The sequence below is a fragment of the Coloeus monedula genome (assembly GCF_965178545.1).
Source record: "Coloeus monedula genome assembly, chromosome: 3".
Taxonomy (NCBI): domain Eukaryota; kingdom Metazoa; phylum Chordata; class Aves; order Passeriformes; family Corvidae; genus Coloeus; species Coloeus monedula.
Window position 1 is genome coordinate 15,631,425 of NC_138783.1, and position 17,969 is coordinate 15,649,393.

General features: G+C 40.0%; 1 protein-coding gene across 4 annotated transcripts in view; it reads right to left on the minus strand.

The window, feature by feature from the left end:
* The window catches only part of APP (amyloid beta precursor protein), a 222,561-nt gene that overhangs the window by 85,967 nt on the left and 118,625 nt on the right, over positions 1-17,969 (minus strand). For all 4 annotated transcript variants that reach the window (XM_082279368.1, XM_082279367.1, XM_082279366.1 and 1 more), the window contains exon 6: positions 3,153-3,352. In XM_082279368.1, the coding sequence (XP_082135494.1) occupies positions 3,153-3,352 (200 nt within the window). The remainder of the gene's footprint in view (positions 1-3,152; positions 3,353-17,969) is intronic.

The window sequence follows — 17,969 nt, forward strand, 5'->3', positions numbered from 1 at the left end:
AGTCACTTCCCTTGCTCCACACAGAGACAAAAATCAAGAGCAGGGCTTCATAAATGAGCCATATTTTCTTCAGCACAAATTCAATGCTAACATCTCCCCATGATCAAAGGTAGATTTGACACTAATTTCACCATCTGAATCCCTGTAATCTCAGACCCACAATTATCTGGACTTAACATCTGAAGCCCAGCAAGAGCATATCTAAATGTTTAAACAGGGTGTGCTGCTATACTCCATATGAATTGAGAGTAAAGATGATCTCTAACAAAAGGTAGGAAAGTGAATACTGGCAAATACTGGGCTATGGAAAGTTTATCCACATTTTTTACTAAACACACAGAAATGTGGTTGCTGCAGAAACTGAATGAAAATACTACCCTCCTGCCAATGGACCTTTCTCATTCTCTAGGCAAGACTAATTTCCTTTTCACTGAAAATAAGTGATTCTGCTATTACTATTTTGGTCACAATTCATTAAAATATGCACCGAAATAAAACTGCCTGAAAAATTGATTCTTCAATAGCTCAAGTATCTTTAAAGTATAACACTGCATTTATGCTTTTTAATTATTTATGGCTGATATCAGTCATTCAACTGATTTGGCAGAGAAAGGGCTCAATACCAGCCCACTATCAGATCCTTACTTACAGATTTACAACAGCTGTTCACATTTGAAAAGCAGCTCCTCTCAAATTGGATAAACCCACTCTGTGTTCTTTAATGCTGAAGACATAATATTAGTTACAGCTTCATAAAAGTGGCTGTAAAGGGTTATGAAGAGTATCCTAGGATATGTTTTATGACTAGTGCTTGGGCAAGGCAGCCTGGAACAGAGCTTAGTCCACATGAATGAAGCTCTGACACTTCAATCCTTCTAGAGAGGCTTTCAAGGTGTCTCCAAAGACCACTTCTTAACACATACGTTCTCAACAAGATCCCTCTGCGTCTTTCATTTACAATGACAGTGACAAACTTGTGTTTGCATCAGCAAGACGCTAACCACACAAGTTCCTATGCTGGATCTGCTGCCAGCACTGGGAGGACAGGGACCCTGTAAGCAGCTTTCTCTTGTGTGTAGCAAGGGAAGCAAAAGCAAGGATCAAGGCTATGTCATTTGGACACTTCTACTTTAATAAATAAGCAAGCACATTGCATAGTACAGCTCTGTCAGACACCACTTACTCTCCAGGACAGTCCCTACAACATCAGTGCCCCAGGAAGGCTGAAGGTCAGGAAGCCCAAAGGTTTGCAGCAGAACTGTGCTGAAAACTTGTATTGGTAACAGATTGCCCTCACCTCACTTGCACCAATGCATATTTTCCTCACAGTCACCCAAGGTGGGAAATGTTAGACCTGGGAAAAACAATATGCTACCATTTCATAATCAGCAAATATATACATTTCTAAATGGCTTCTAGAAGGTCACTTCAATAGTTTACCTTATCTTTTACATGTTATGTATTATATTCAGGTGACTGTACACTACTTTCCTGAAAGCTATAAATCTTAACCTCTTTGAAACATCACCCTCAGTAAAGAAATGTGTTCTACCAAACTTGTCATTTCCACTCATCCAAAATCCTATTAAAATCAAGCGTACTTTTTCTTTTTTTTTTTCTTTCCTTTTCAATATTCATTTACCAGCGAGAACAGGGCGTTTTATCCCCAGGTGGTAAAAGCTCATATATGGAAATATGTTTAATTGGTTTAAAGATTTGAACATAAACTGCTCCCACCCCCTCCTCACTGAAAAGGTTCTCCAACAACTGAGCAAAACACTCAACAGTTATATAAGACAGAAACACACAAGACTGAGTAGCCAGGCTTAGAAAGAAACATTTGCAAGTGATTTTAGCAAACCTTTAGTGCTCCATGTAGACTGAGCTGAAAAATATAACCAAGTAACTCTGCTTTTCCAAAGCATCCCCTGGGCACCCTTCTGTACCCTGGTATGATAAATTGTAGCCAGCACCCTCTCCTCTGATAAACATTGGAACCATGGCTCAAGAGAAAGGGACACTGCCACATGCAAAATGTGGGACTCCAGTACTGCTGGAGTCCCAAGAATCCCCAGTGGCAGGGGATGGGGAAACATGGGGAGAGGAAAGGAGGCAGGCCAGATGTTTTCTGCCTCATTTCACAACTGCCCCAATTTCTATCATTTTCCCTCTGCCTCCTGCATGTCAGAACTCCTTTCTTTTCAAATGTAGTCTTTAATCTCATTTCCTGCCACCATCTCCAGCATTTATCAGTAAAGATGTAAGCTTTGTAGAAATACTGGGATCAATTTTACTGAGATTTACACCCAGACTGAACTGTATTATAAAATAGAAAAATAAGGATAATTAATTCCAATATGCATTGTAGGAGAAATATGGCATTTAAAAATAATATGTTGCTACACTGCCCATTAATAAGGGTAAAATTCAAAGTTTAAAATGCAGTCCTGTTAATAACTAAAAAATAAAATGAAAATTCAATTTTAGAAATGAAGAGTTCTTTCTCACTCCACGTATCCTATTTTTTCCTATTTCCTTCTTCCCCACTCAGTAGAACTCATTAGTTTAGGTTCATTTTTCTGCATAGTTATTTTAAATTAATCTAATTTCACTGAATTATTAATTCATGAAGAAACATAGCAAACTGGTATCTAACAGAACCACACAAAATGACCCATCACTGCTCTTAATATGAGAGACCAAACCAGCTCATTCAAACTCCTGCTTGGAACTGATAGTCCCTATCCTTCTGTAACACATGTGCATGATAAACCATACACACTTTCCTGTCCTATTTGCTAAATATGGCAGTTGAATTTTATTTCATGTTACTTTAAAATAAAACCAACCCTTCTGTTTACACATACACAACAAACACACTTCAAGGACAGACAGTCCCTGCAGCATCTGTGTGCCAGTAGGGCTGGAGGTCAGAAAACCCAAAGGGTTGTGGCAGAACTAACTCCAAAGAATATTTATAATAGGAAAGGGAAAGGCAAGGGGATTAAACACGCAAATTACAGGAGCCAAAGCACAACAATACTGCAACTTTGGGTATTTTGCTGTTTGGAACATTTTTTTGTTGTAAAGGGCAAATATGCAAAGCAGCAGGATTAGTTTTTCAGCCCCAAGCCTGATGCTCATGAATTTACCTCTGACAACCTCTTCAACAGACTCTGTAGTTGTGGTGGTAGTGGTTGCAATACTGGTAGTTCTTTCGGTTGCCTCCTCATACTCTTCCTCTGTCTCTTCAATTTCGTCACCATCATCATCGTCATCATCAGCATCTTCATCTTCCACAACAGTTAGCTCCTCATCTTCCTCTGCTTGTTCTTCTACTGCCTTATCATCGCTAAATGAAGAAAATTATCATGATGTGTCAGCAACAAGATTACTTCAAGGTAACATGAGAGAACATTTTATTCAGAAACTCTGTAAGGAAAACAGTTACAGTTACCTGTTTCTCAATCTCCCTCCCTTCCCTTTAAAGAGAAAATAAAGAATCAGGGACTCTGCAATGTCCCAAATAGTAAGAAATGCTAAAGAAATGTCTAAAAAAAAAAAGGAGTAAACATTAGCATACCATATTTTGACAGCTGAATATTACTGTAAACATGCTCGCTTCATGATACCATCAACCAATAAATTTTTGTTTTGAAAGAAGAACAGATCTGCACAAAATGCACTCAGTTTGTGAAAGAAGCAAAAAAGTTCCTCAGGAACTTGTCCTCCTCACTCAGGAGACAGCTTATGTAGAGGCTCCCTGGGGACGACCTGTGTGCCATTCATAGAGGACTACCAAGTGTTGAACCGACCTTGAATTACTGACTGCGGAGTTTTTTCTTCTGCTGTTACAACCGCTATGTGAATGGAAAGGAAACTTTTACAGGACAGCAGGAGGAAATACTGAAGTTGACTATCAAATCCATTTGGTGGATTAGTATGTCAAGAATCTTCTGGGATCATTCTTAGTTCTGAGTGATACAGACAACAGGTTAAAAAAATCTATGTTTGGCTACTGCTACTGTTTCCTTTGAAATATTTCCTGAGCTCAGTGCCCAGCTGTGGCATGGTTTCAGGTTTGTTTCTGATCTTCTACTTGAAATTTACTACTAATGAATAAATGATCTTTAAATATTCAAACACGCAGTGACTTTCTGTCACCTTCATGCACAAGTGGGTGTAAACCTTTCTCACAGCATCACATATGCTTCAACAGCCTTCTAGGTGAAGTTAACAACTTCTTCAACTCATTCTGGAGACCAACTTCATTTTATATTATGTTGCCTACCACAACTCTGAAAGTGAACTCAGCAAAAAGGAAGACAGTATGATTTCTTTTTAACAGGGCATTAAGAAGTTAAAACATGTTGATAAAATTTTTATATGCCACAAACCTGTCTACTTAGGAGCAAGTTAAACCTCTATACAAACAAGAATGATTTCCCTGTTCCCTTCTCCCCAAAATATCTGGCCTCCAGAAACACAGGACAGACTTCAAATAATACTGAAGCTTTCCACTGGGGAAAACCCAGGTGTGTTTTATGAATATATGTGGTTAAAGCCACCTTGCAGAAGAGTCTGCATAAAAGATGACTTGTTTCCATTTACACAGGAGAAAAAGTTAAAAAGAAGCACAAAGCCACTTGGTCCTCTCTTAATTTTTCTTGATTTCTAAAAACTGGCTTGGAAATTTCACCATCTCCACTGTACCATTCTCCCTGAAAAACTAATTTCATTATGTCTGAAATTTCCACTTTAAGTAACTCTTTTCTGAACAATGTCTATATTCTGACGCCATTACCTTTGAACTGCAAGAATGAAGTGGATTTGTCAAGCCCAGTATCTGCAGGTGATCTCCAGGTTAAGGGGCTTCCAGTCTTGCCTCACTGTGCACATTTAAACTAGGCATGCTAAGTATAAGACATCCAAATTTTGATCAAGAGCATCAGATCATATGCTTATCAACATTTAAGAAAGATCTTCTCTGTCTTTCTCTCACCTAAGCTACAAACACAACATGTTTTTTAAAAATTGCAAATCATTTTTCCTCTTCCTTTCTCATGAATGATCACTTTCAGATACTGACATGCTCATAATGTTAAAAAAGGACAACAAAACCAACCCAATGAAACAAGCAAAGGAAAGTCAATTAGTCACATGGAAGGCACTTCAAAAATAATTTGCATGCATCATCCAATATCCATCTTTTTTTAGCTACATAAAAGTAATCAACTCAGCTATGTCAGTCCACAGCATTTTGCTATGAAATTCTCGTCATGAAGGCCAAGCTTTTTTTGTCTGTTTGTTTGTTTTGTTTCTTCTTGTTATTATTTTTAGGGAGCATGATGGTGAAAAGCACCATGAGGGGATAAAAGAGGACAATTCTCTTTGTCCACTGGCTGCTGTGCCTGCCATTACAGTGGGCCCTGGTTCCCTCTCCAGTTACTTAATAGAAGCAAATGCTTAAAGGATAGCCCTCACCTGCCTCCTCATTATGACTTGCTTCTAGCTGAAAAACGAGACATCTGAGAATGCAACAAAAAGCCGCAAGTGGTGGGAGACTACATCAGTTTATGGGATCAGGCTACTGAAAATATTCTAAAACACTTGCACAGAAATGTACTAGAATACTACTAGAATATTCTCTCTACAATTTTGATCACTCCTAGAAAAATCCTGTTTCTGCTAGCTATTCTGCAAGACTCAGTCACAAAGATCAGATTTCACAAAATTATGTTTTATTCCATGTTTCAAGAACAAAGAACAATGGAAATAGAAATGGGTTACCTCCGATTTAGATTTACCAAAACGGAAGTGATTTTGCATATTTTTAGTATTAGAAAAGAACTACATCTTGCAAGAAACATGATGAAATACAATTGGGTGTTTTTCCTTGGATTTAATCACTATTATCACCCTAGCTCTTCTTCAAGGAAAATGCACGTGAGAGGAATAACAGAGAAAAACAGGGAAGGAAATGAACATCTACAACATCTGGAATTAAGAGCATGAGCTTTTCAAATGGTGACATGAACTTTTCAAATGTTGCATCCTGCAGAGCTGTTTCTCCCCACCAGGCTAAATTCTCTGATTCCATTTACATTTCTCAATTAGCAGACCCCAGTGCTGTTTCCCAGACAGCACATCTCGCTTCTCTACAACTTTTACCTCAGCAATCAGTTAAAATCCATTGTTTTCAAGCAAACATTTACTACCAAATGAATGTGGATACCTGTATTTTTCTCAGAAATCCTGGAGCTTTATTTAATGAATGTAGCAGGCATGCTTGCTTCCTGGTATTATTATTATTATTATTATTACTTTTTACCTTCTTCTGTAAACAAGTATGACTCAGTCTTGTTTCTCCTGGAAACACAGTACTTTGACAGCTTCTTCTGTCTACTCCCTCAATACCACCTCAGCCAAGGTTTTATTGGCAGCACAAACTGTAGTGTCTTGTTTACAAGAATTTGTTGACATTCGCCTTAGCTTAGCGGTGCTAGTGATAGGACTTTTCAAAGGCTGCTCAAAAAAATTACTTGATGCACTGACAAATTCACAGATTTGTAAAGCCATTCAGCCATTGTCTGAATTTAACAGTTCAGCAGTAAATAACAGAGGGAAATTGTTAGGCTTGATATAGCCATGAATATTCCTGCAACCCCTCCCAACATCTCCATCTCCTTTCTGTGGAGACTTCTGGCAAGGAGGGCCAGCACTTCCCTTTCATACAGCCACAAAGGTCATCATGGTTGTGAACCTTCTGCTTCAACCTCCTCACACACAGGATATTAAGATCCATTTCTGCCATCGTGGAAATGATGCTCTACTTGAGTCCAAGTAGCACAGCGGGTCATTAGTACAAATCATCTCCAGTCCTATGTGTGGTGAAAGAGGGTATTTGAAGTTTGGTGGTTTCAGTCCTATTTCTGATGCCACAAACACAATGGGCCTCCAGGCAGCCTGAAGTCCTACTCAGTCCCTTCCTGACTAAAACAGGAACATACTGACCACTCCAGTGGGCATATTTCTGGTTTTAAAACACAAACCACTGTACAGCTCCTGCTAGTATGCAGTTAAGTACGTAATTACAAGCAATGTTTAAACCATGGACCTGTAAATATGTATCTTCCTTTTCCCAATCCATCACTGTGGTAAGAACTGGCATCAACGTATTATTTATTACTTTCACTCAGAAGCATGCATCGTTCCGTTTTTTCGGGAAGGTAAAACTGAAGGAAATGTAAAAGAGAGTGAAGGAAAACCAACTATGTTACTTCTTGCTGTTCAAGAAATAAGAAAACATTAGTAAATTAAAGTTTTCTTTCTGTATTCCAATAACTTGCAAGAATGACAAAGGCAGAAAACAGATGACAAGAACAATAAGTTTTCCTTTCTAATGTTGTTTCAGAAATAATGGGGCTGGAGTATGAGCTACATTTTAAGAAGTTTCGTCTCTGCAGCTACTAACTTCATGCAAAGTTTTCAATTTAGGATAGCACATAACTGTGGACTAATTACCGGTACTGGTAAGTGTTTCCTGCTTGCCTGCAATAAACGCTCATCCATTTTGATGTAATTTTACCATGATTTTGCCAAATAACTTGAACAAAAACATATACTTCATCAGTGGGTGAAAGAAAGAATGCAAACTTGTTCAAGGCGGGTGTTGTAATACCTGGAAAGATGCATTTTATTGCAGACAGAGCCCATCCATCTTGCCTGTAGTTTTTACCAGCTACCAACAGCTGAGCCAATAGCTGGGGGAAAGCTAATTCCAGGATTGGAACCAAATAGCAGCAGCAATAAGCTGCTGCCTGGGCAGAGAGAGCAAGGCCAACGTTGGCTCCAGACAGCTGTGGGAGCAATTCCTGCATGTGCTCTTTCAGTCTAACAGGCTGTGCTGATGGTAATTTACACATCCATAACCTTCACCACTGCAGCTGCCATCATCCCAGTTTCCAGCCTCTTTTGCTTTAGCTTCCCAATAGCACAAAATCCCACCCCCTCTACAGCTCCTCCGAATGAACTCCAGGACTGCTGGGAGGGGACGGGATTGTCAAGTATTCCACCTGGGTTTAGCTTTGCTTCCAGCTAAAGAATAATGGTGAGCACAGATATATATTTATCCTCGTGTATAGGAAAGATCTAGACCACAAAGTTCTTCAGCTGTGGGAGAAGAAACCAACAGATCCAACAGTGAACCTCTACATGCGTTAAGAGAAAACACAAAACAGAAACAGAAAGCAAATTACAAGAGTAAGATATATGCTTGGAATCCAGAAAAGAAGATGAGTGCATTTGAGGTGGCTTAATTACCAGTCTTTTGGTTAAAAGAAAATCAGAAAGCTAACAGGCAAAGAAACAAAGACTCCCTCAACAAATCCGCACATCTGAGGCCGGGGTATTTTCCACCTAACATATTTCCAAACCCTGCATGCTAGAAAAATTTCTTCCAAACTGAAATTTCAAAGGACAAGATTTCTCAGAAACAGAGTTTGATCCCACCACCACACTCTGAATGGTCACTAACGAAACATTCGCGGCAAACCAGGAACTACTTTAAACTACAAACTAATTGAATGGTGCACTTTGGCACATGAGCATTTTTCCCACTGTACTTTGTTATTTGACTTTGGCACACAAGCTGACTTCAACACTAAGTTGAGTATAGTAACTACGTAATACTCAGAGTCCAGTTAGCAGGTTTAAGCAACACCTACCAAAGTACTTTTGCATGGGCTAGAGAGAGGAAAGAAAGTCAAAGGCAAATATGAAATGGAGATCTCAGCACTCATCTTTAAAGTCTATGAATAAGGGGTTTTAACAAAGACATCTGGTTTTTTTGAAGCACTGGGGAGGTGGGAATAGACAGCAGGACAAAAATCAAACTACACTACAGTTGTGAGATTAGGCACAGAGCCAGGAATGAAAAGGGTTATGCCAGATGCCTGATCTATGATTTTTAAAGTGGCTTATTGGTAACAAAGTCTGGAAAATTACAGAATTGAAAGTCTGACCCACAGCAATGTTTCTGGTCTGCGTGTTAAGTGACCACAAAAGCAAAAAATGCTCAAAAAGTTCCTTGGTTATTTTCATTAGGTTTGGATTTTATATTAGGTTAGGAAATTGGATATCTCACACAAAAAAGAAGTAATACCACATTTGGACACCTAAACACCTATTAAGACACTTTTAGACCTCAAAGTTTGAACTCAAATGGGCACCTTCCATTGCACAGCAACTTGGGACAGACAATTCATATTCATAGCATTTTTCAGACATTCATGTTGTCACTTCTCATAATTTTCCATTCTGTTTCCCTTTACCAAAGAGGTTGCAATGATCTTTATTTCCACATTTCCTAATTAAAAAAAATCAAATAAGCTATTTCAAAGGCTGTTTCTGAGTTCTTAGACAGAAAAACCAACTGAATTATGTGCTTCAGACTCTCTCTCCTTTTATTGTAACTAAGGTTTTGTACAAAAACAATACCAAAATATGTGCCTGTTTCCATTAAATTTGTAGAAAACAAGAAAAGTTGCATTAAAATCTTTCAATCCAGTTTTTAAATAGAACACTTATACAAACCAAACACATGTTGTTTGCCTCTGACAGATATATTTACCCTTTCCCCCCATAATTAAATAACATCTTTTATACCATTAGAAATTTCTTTCCACAGCTGAGTTACTTAAAAAGCCACATGTACAAGGTAGCATTTCATCTCAGAGATGGTTTCTGTTGACTGGAAGGCAAGAAAACTTTCAAAACTGACCGAGTTTTCTCTCTGAAACAAAGCCTTTGCTGGTGTTGCTGTTCTGACAGTTCTCTTCAGAAGATGAAGGGTTCACCAAGAAGTATGTAACTTTTAGAGAACAGAATAATAATGTATTTAACCCATATGCTTTCTCGCTCTGATTATTTTTGCTGAAGAGAAACTTAGAAACTAGAAAATTAGACATACCTGCAAACGCACAAAATCAGGCTTTGTGAGTCTGATGACAATGAATGAATAGCTTCAAAATACTGACAGCAGAAATGCATTAAGAGTGAATGTGATGGAAGAGGGCAGAGGGAAGATCATCTACACAGCTCTGTTTGAGAATCAGCAGAAAAATCCAGATCTGTTACAACATATTTTTTTCCACAAAACTTGTGCTGTACTCAGAATGAAATACTCAGTTTCTTTGTTCAACGTGCTATCCTACAGCTTTTCTGGGGAAGACAGAGTGAAATCTGTACCAAACCAAGTACTTGCCCTGTTTGTGGAATTCATCATCTTGCTATTGTCACACAAGGACAACAGGGCAAAATTGGAAGAATAACTTTGTTCTACAACTGAGAAAAAAACTCCAAACAAAACAAAACCACAAAAAAAAAATACCTGAAGCATGCAATAATTCTGGATGTTCAATTTAAGACATGGAATAACATTTTTTCAAGAATGTGCCATCTTAAACTTCTTAAATATGGTTGCCACCAGCAGCAGCTGCAAGAGGCCAGGACTTCTGCAGAGCAGATAATCTCCACTAACACAGCCAGAAGAAAAAGGGGCACCTTTCATACTAAATTTTTTATGGTGGCCACAGCATGCCAAGCCTGGCAAAAGACTTGGCAGAAACAAGCATAGATCCAGTTCTCCAGGTCATCATTTTACTGTTTAAGCCTTTTCTTCTTCTTGCAGGTCAGAATTTCAGTGTTATTTTTTCCATCAACAGTGATCAAACTAGAGAACCAAGGCGAAAGAAGGATTTTGTCATCATGTAATCAAGCTGAAACATTTGCATTCAAGATTAGAATGCAATGATTTTTTTCTGCTAGGAAAAAAACAACCTAGATGTTTTTGGTGTTTTATCTATGTACCCCAAGTACGTAGCCTTTGTTAGAAGGCAAAGGTAAAAAAGTACTACAGAAGACCCTTTAGTCCACTGTGCTGTTAAAGTACAGCTTCACAAGAGGTGGAATTCTGAAATTCCTACAAACCACTCCAATGCCAAGCTCTTACTTCTGGTACACAAGCATCTCTGAAAGGTAAAGCAGAGCAGGAACTGCTGAATAACTTTATGAGGCCATATCATGCTATGCATCCTCCAGCACATAGTCATGCTGATGTGACAGTATGTGTCAAAACACCCAGGTTTAAAATTCTCACTTCTCATTTTTTCATGCATTGTAAGTAATACAGCTCTTGAAATGGGGCAGTATCTATCACAGTGCCACAAGAACTTCTGAGAACCTCTCATAGATCTATCAGAAGGGTTTCTTAAGCTGATTATTTTACATTAAACTTTCTCTCCCACATTTCAGTCATCACCAGTCATTAGAAGTGACAACTTAAAATTTTTGCTTATAATTGTTGTCTGGTACTTAAGGAAAACCTGGCAGCTGATGGCTCTCTTTTGTGAGGTCAAAAAAATGTAACCATTCTCTGCAAGTAAGCCTCCTACCAAATGTGTAATTTTGATGCCTCCTGAAACAAGCTCAACATTCACTGAAGTCATAAAGGTAGCCTGCACAGCTATAACTGTTTTCATCAAGGGTCAGGAAAGCCTTATTATCTTCTACTCATCACTTCCTCAATTAGATTGATTTTCTCCTCCCAGAGCTGCATCCATCACTTCAGTTAATGCTTTACACTGAAAAGGTGATTGGATTTGCCAGCTCAGTATGACTGCAATTAGCTCTTAAAGCAATGTGCTGTTTCATCAATTCCATTCTAACTTTTCTTGTCCTAAGAAGAAATCCAGCACTTACCAGTCTTGCTAGTCATTACTGTTCTGGTGTTTCTATGCTTTCAGAATTTTAATTTAACAACCTCACCTCCAAGATAAAAAGTTTAAAAATTTTTATTAAAAATATATATAATGAGCTAGCTGAATATTAAGTAGCAGCCAACACAAGCAACAAACCCAATTAATAAGAATGTGAGACACAGACCATGCTAATAGCATATGAAATATGCAAATAGGAGTACATACTTCTACAGTTCTTCAACATAAGCAGTAACATTATGCAATTATACTGTATCTTATACAATTCAGAGATGCCTTAGTTTAATCTGTAAATACAAGTGATTAAGTTTTATCATTAAAATATTTATAAAACCACAGAAGTTTTCAGATAATAGATAGATCTGTTATCATTTTCAGTTAATAGATAGATCTGTTTAGAACAGATATAAAACGACTTCAATTTCTAACAGTTCTACCACAAAAATCAAGATGGTGTAAACTTCTGACCAATTAGCTAAAATATTATATTGCAAAATACCTTCCACATTATCTCCCTAAATGAATTATTTCTCTGAAATAGCAATTTAGTGATGGATAACTCTTGTACTGCAAAATCTTCCTATCTCAATAATTGGTATTAACCTCTACTCATGGAAAACTTCAGGAAGGAGGAAAGAAAAAAGGAAGAACAAGAAAGCAAATTTGTAATTCCTAGTGTTCATTTTAGGGCACTGATTCCCAATTAGGAACAATTTGCATTAGGACAGCTGATGAAAACTGCCTCTGGCTGCACCCCCCTTCCTGCTTCTGTGTCACAGACAACTGAGCCCTCCACCAAGCAGATCCTGAATCACTGCAACAGGCACAAGGCTCAGTTTTCCTTAAATTTTCAGGGCTATGAACAGCCTACAGTTCAGTCTGCACAGTATGGAAAAAGGGAAATCTTCTTATCCATCCAAATGCACGTAATTTCCTTCTTCTAAGGCAGAACTTGCAGTACAGACCCATTGTCCAGCTTCACATCTGGTTCAGATTCACCAGCTCAAGTGTAGGGAAGTAAGGCATGGGTTGGGGTTTTTTCATGTTACACTTTTTGAAAGAATCATTTAGGAGATTCCCACTGCAGCATTTTGCACTGAAATTTTAGGAATTAGCTTTCCAATTTAATGAAAAAGCTAACATCAATGAGAACTCATTGTTTATCATGAGAGGCAAGATGGCTTGAAAACAGATGAACAATCTAGAGACAAAACTGATTTAAATTCATTTTTTAAATTAATTTTTTCTTTCCTCCAGTGACAATGTTTCCAATAAAAAATTTAGCCTCAACAACTTTCTTTTTCTGGATCAATAATGCTTTTAGCTTTAGAAAAGCAAAAATTTCAAAAGGAAGGACAACAAAGCTATGGAACGGTTGTTGCACAAGTCTTAGGGAGAATGGCTGAGGGATGTCTCAGTTTAGAGACAAGTTTAGGAGAAAAATACTCTGGAATGAGTACTTCTCTAAAAAAAAAAGGATTCCAACAATCCCTTTCTGCCAGTAAGAAATGAATACTAGTGGATGAAAGTGAAATAAACCCCAACTGTTTATTGGCAGAATGCCCACATGGCACAAGGAAAAAAATAGATGAATAACTGCTAGATATTGAATTGGCAGACCTAACCCCTGCCCCCCCCCCCCCCGCCCCGGAACAAAAAAGCCCAAAATGCCAGGGAAAGAAAAAATAAAACCACAACATCTGGCAATGTCGTGGGGAGAAAAAAATGGCACCAGCTCCTGTCTCAAGGGAAAAAACCAACCAAACAAAAGGTTCATGAAGCAGCTTGGGCAAACAGATAGGAAGCTGGTTAATCTCTGATGTTAGTCCCCTCTTCATAGCAGATGAAGCTGGTGGATTTGGTGGCCTTTCTCTTGCTGACATAGCTTTTCTGCGGTCTGGGGCCAAAATGGAGCGGCCCCTTGCCTTCCCAGTGGTCCCAGCCGATTCTTCTTCTGTCAATTTTTCTCTCTGATCTTGGACCAAAACCAAACTGTCCAATTCACTTGGAAAAAATAGCCACCGAATGATTGCTGCTGCAGCCTCTCCAAAACCAAGGAAAGGAAAACAAACCCAAAACCTTCTTGCCTAAAAAACCAAGCTAGCTAAGCAAAAAAAGAGAACGCAGTCCTCAAGGCACCATGGACGCCTGGGGAGTGAGGCTTTGAAAAAGCCTGCGCAAGAGCCCCAAGGCTCCAACCCCCCTGTCCTGGACCCACCTTAAAGCTACAGCAACCATTCTTTGGGCATAGAGCTGATGATAAGGGAATAGACTAATCATCATAAAATGATCCTAAGACATTGGAGCTGGGGGGGGGGCCTCAGCCTGGAGGAAAGGAGGCTCAGGGGGGACCTTCACTCTCTACAACTCCCTGAAAAGAGGGTGTAACGAAGTGGGGATGGGTCTCTTCTGCCATGTGTCAAGTGAAAGGATGAAACGAAACAACCGTAAGTTCCACCATGGGAGGTTTAGATTAGATATCAGAAAAAGAAAAAATTCACTGAGGGAGTGGTGGAATAAGTTGTCCAGGGAGGTGGTGGAGTCGCCATCCCTGGAACTGATCAAGAGACATCTGGATGTGGCACTTGAAGGTTTGGTTTACGGGTGATTATTATGGTGCTGTTGGTTATGATGTTTACAGTTGGACTAGATGATCTCTAAGGTCTCTTCCAATTTTGATCATTCTGTGATCCTACATTTTGCAGGGAAGTCTTTTGGACTCAGAGCTGGACTTCCAGTTAAGGCTCAGATTTTTGACTCAGTGTCACAAGACAACATTAAGAACAACAGGAAAGAAGGAGGACAGAGAGAAGAATCATCAAGATACACCATGTCACTGCATACCAGATACAAGCATGAGGAAACATGCAGAAAGTGAAGGATTTAAGTAGTAATCATCTCTGAAAGATCTGGTCCTCCCCCATGATTTCTTCCTTCACAACCCTCCATTATCCAGCCAGTTCCTCAGCCATACAGCCCTTCCCATTGCAGGGGGACTGTAACACCCCAGCGCTCACACAGCAACAGTACAGCTTTACTCCAGGTATCCGAGATGGCCTCCTCCCTCCACCATCTGATTCTTCCTAGTTCATGCTTTTTTTCTCCATGATCGAACCACGTTTGCTTCCTCCAGCAAATGCCAAAGCAAATAGAGTGTCCATCAAAGCAATAGATACAGAAGATTAGAGCATTTTATTTATCTCCCAGGTCAGATAGTATAAAATACTCTTGGGTCAAACAATTCCCCCCTAAAGGCTCTCTTTTCCTGCTGTATTTCCAAATAATTTTTCTGTGGGTAGATGGAGAGATGAGCAGGGGAAAAAGAAGGGTTTGAAGAACATGGGGAGCTGTAATGGGGAGCGAAACAGTGCAAGAGGATTTCATGTTTTGGACAGTCCTTGCCAATGAACACCATGAGCACAGAGAACACCATGGAGCTTGTAGCATTTACTTGCTTTCAACTGTATTTGCAATTAAAACATAAACATCTTCCTGACTCCTGCCTGCAATACATTTCCCACTCCTTTGGCATGCAGAAACCTAAACAAAAGGAGCTAGTCAAAGTAAGTCTTAAAAAAGGAAAGGGAATTTTCCTCAAGTGTGAAGTGAAATGACTAAACCCCATATATTTGACCTCTGAAATTCTTATGCTAACTCTTTTATATTATTGAATTTACTTGCTTATGTGTCACTCTTAAGCATTTTTCATAAACTTGTGCCACAGGCAGATATCCCAACTGCCTGTCTGCCTACCTTCTGCAAGACAGCAGTGGGACAGGAGTCTGTATGTTGTTATAACAGGTCAGATCACTGTAAAACTGCGACAAATTTAACAACACCTTGTGACAGTGTGATTTAATGGCAGCACTCTGGGGAATTTAGATAGTAACTAATTTGATGCTGAGGTTAACTTGCAGATGTTTCTGAAGGGAAGACACTCAGTAACGTGTGTTGCTATCTTTGTACCATTAAAGTCATAGATAAAGATGTAAGAAGAGCTAGAAAGCAAAAGAAATTAAATATACACTTCCTCCACATTAAGTGCGGATTTTATAACAAATTATTAAACAAAGCAATTCTGCTGGGCCCTGTGACTCCTCTTCCCCACGGAAGTACAGGGTGTCACCTGGAAGCTGTTCAGCTGTCATGGGTTAGCAAGCATAGTCCCAGAAGTGATGTTCTTGCAAAGGGGTGCTTACAGCTTCCTCTGTGACCTAACAGAACCTATCAGCTGGCCAGTTTGAATATGGACAATTTTTTAAGCCACCCAAAGTTGTGATCGCCTCTGTGATCCACACTTAAGAATAGGAAACTCCGAAGCAGAGCCTCTCTGTCTCATTTCCGGTGCTGGGACAGGTGGCTGTGGGCCCCGTGCAGGGGCCAGCAGGCCCAGCCCAGACCCTGCTTGGGCCAGACCGGGCTGGGCCACAGCCATCCTTTTCCACCCGTGGAACCCCCCCCACAGCCCTGCTGTGGGCAGCTGGAGCAGCTCGGCTCCCCCCTGCCCCCCCCCTCCACTGGGATAAGCCACATTCCAGCTGCAAGGCCTAGGTGAGATTAACCCTTTTAGTGCTGTGAAGAGCTGAAAACCTGAGGGAAGGGAAGGAGGAGATGCTTAAAGCTGAAATTCTGTTCTAAAGCTACGCTATATCAGAGTACCCATTGTAATTTCATGAAGATATGGGGGGTGGAGCGTTCAACTCGTACTTGTGATCTCAGCACCTGTGCTGACATAGGCAGATGCTGACGCAGCTGTAACTTCATGAGATGAAGTTTGAACAGGGAGAGATGGAAGCGATGGGGACTTTTGCTCCAAATGGGAAAGGAGAAAACCTCAGTTCCTAGAGATGCTCCCAGAGATAGTCCTAAAGATGAAGATGAGGAAGACCCTTTGCTCCCAGGGAAGGAGAAGGGCCTCTGTTCTTAGAGATGAAATGCTCCCAGAATTGGGTGAAGAGAACTTTTGTTTCTGAACAGCTCAACCTTAGAATTGTACCCCAGAAAACTTCAAGAGTGGACCCTCGAAAGCAGTTGTGGGAAAAGCTGCAAGTCGGGGGAAGGGACTCACATGCGAGCAGAGAGACTCCTCTTCCTAAATGGACTGAACAAAGGTATTTGGAAATGGGTGGCTGTCTCATTGTGATAATGCGTTCATAGCATGGGCAAGAGAGACTCCTCTTCCTAAATGAATGGAACAAGGTTATTATGGAAGTGGTAAACAGACTGAACATCTTAAGGGTTGTCTTTTTACATTGTCAGTGGGAGAAGGGAGGAAGGTGGGGGGAGGAGAAGAGTTCTGAAGGTGTGGTATGATTTTTTTTTCCTCTTTTAGGTCTGTTATTAAACTTCTTTATATTCTTTCAAGTTTGGTGCCTGATTTGCGTTTCTCCAAATTCTTATATCACAGAAGGTAAACTGTTGGGGTCCCTCCCCTGCCATGTAGCCCTGGGAGAGGGGCCCTGAGGGGACAGACACGGAGTTTCCCTGCCCCTGCTCAGCCTCGTTCCCATTGGTTGGTTTGTGTTCCCTGCGCGGGCAGAAGGACCCTTGGTCCCGTGACTGGAACAGTTCCTCGGCAGAGCCCCGGCCATGCGGCTGGAGAAATAAACATCTCTCTGAAACAGCTATCAAGAATCTGTCTGTCCATATGTATTTCCTTTCCATGGGACTCCTGGTTTGATACATGCATGTTGCAGTATCCCCAATGCAACATAATGGTGGAGAATTGTGAGCAGAACGATCCCCGATCCCTAAGCGACTGATTTGTGTGAGTAAACCCTGGAAACTTTGGATTCCTCTTCTTGGTTTTGTTTTGCTGTTCCATATCTAAACTATGGAGGAACAGTGGGAAGACTCTTGGCTCTCAGAGCTGCATATGGACATTTATCTTAAACTTAAAATGATTCTTGAACAACGATTTGTAAATTTTAGCTTGATTCAAGCTCAAAAAGAACTGAAACACTTCCTGGCATGGTTGTTTAAGAACTTTTTCTATGTTTCTTGGGATTTAATTCTTACCAAGGGCTTTTGGAAAACCGTTTGGACACAGTTAATATTGGAGTCAAAATATATGCCGATGGAAGAATATTTTCGTGAATATTATTTAATTACCGAGACTGTTGAGCAATGTCAGCTGTGTCTTGGCGAAGGGAAGACTGGCGCAGGGGAACACAAACCAACCAATGGGAACGA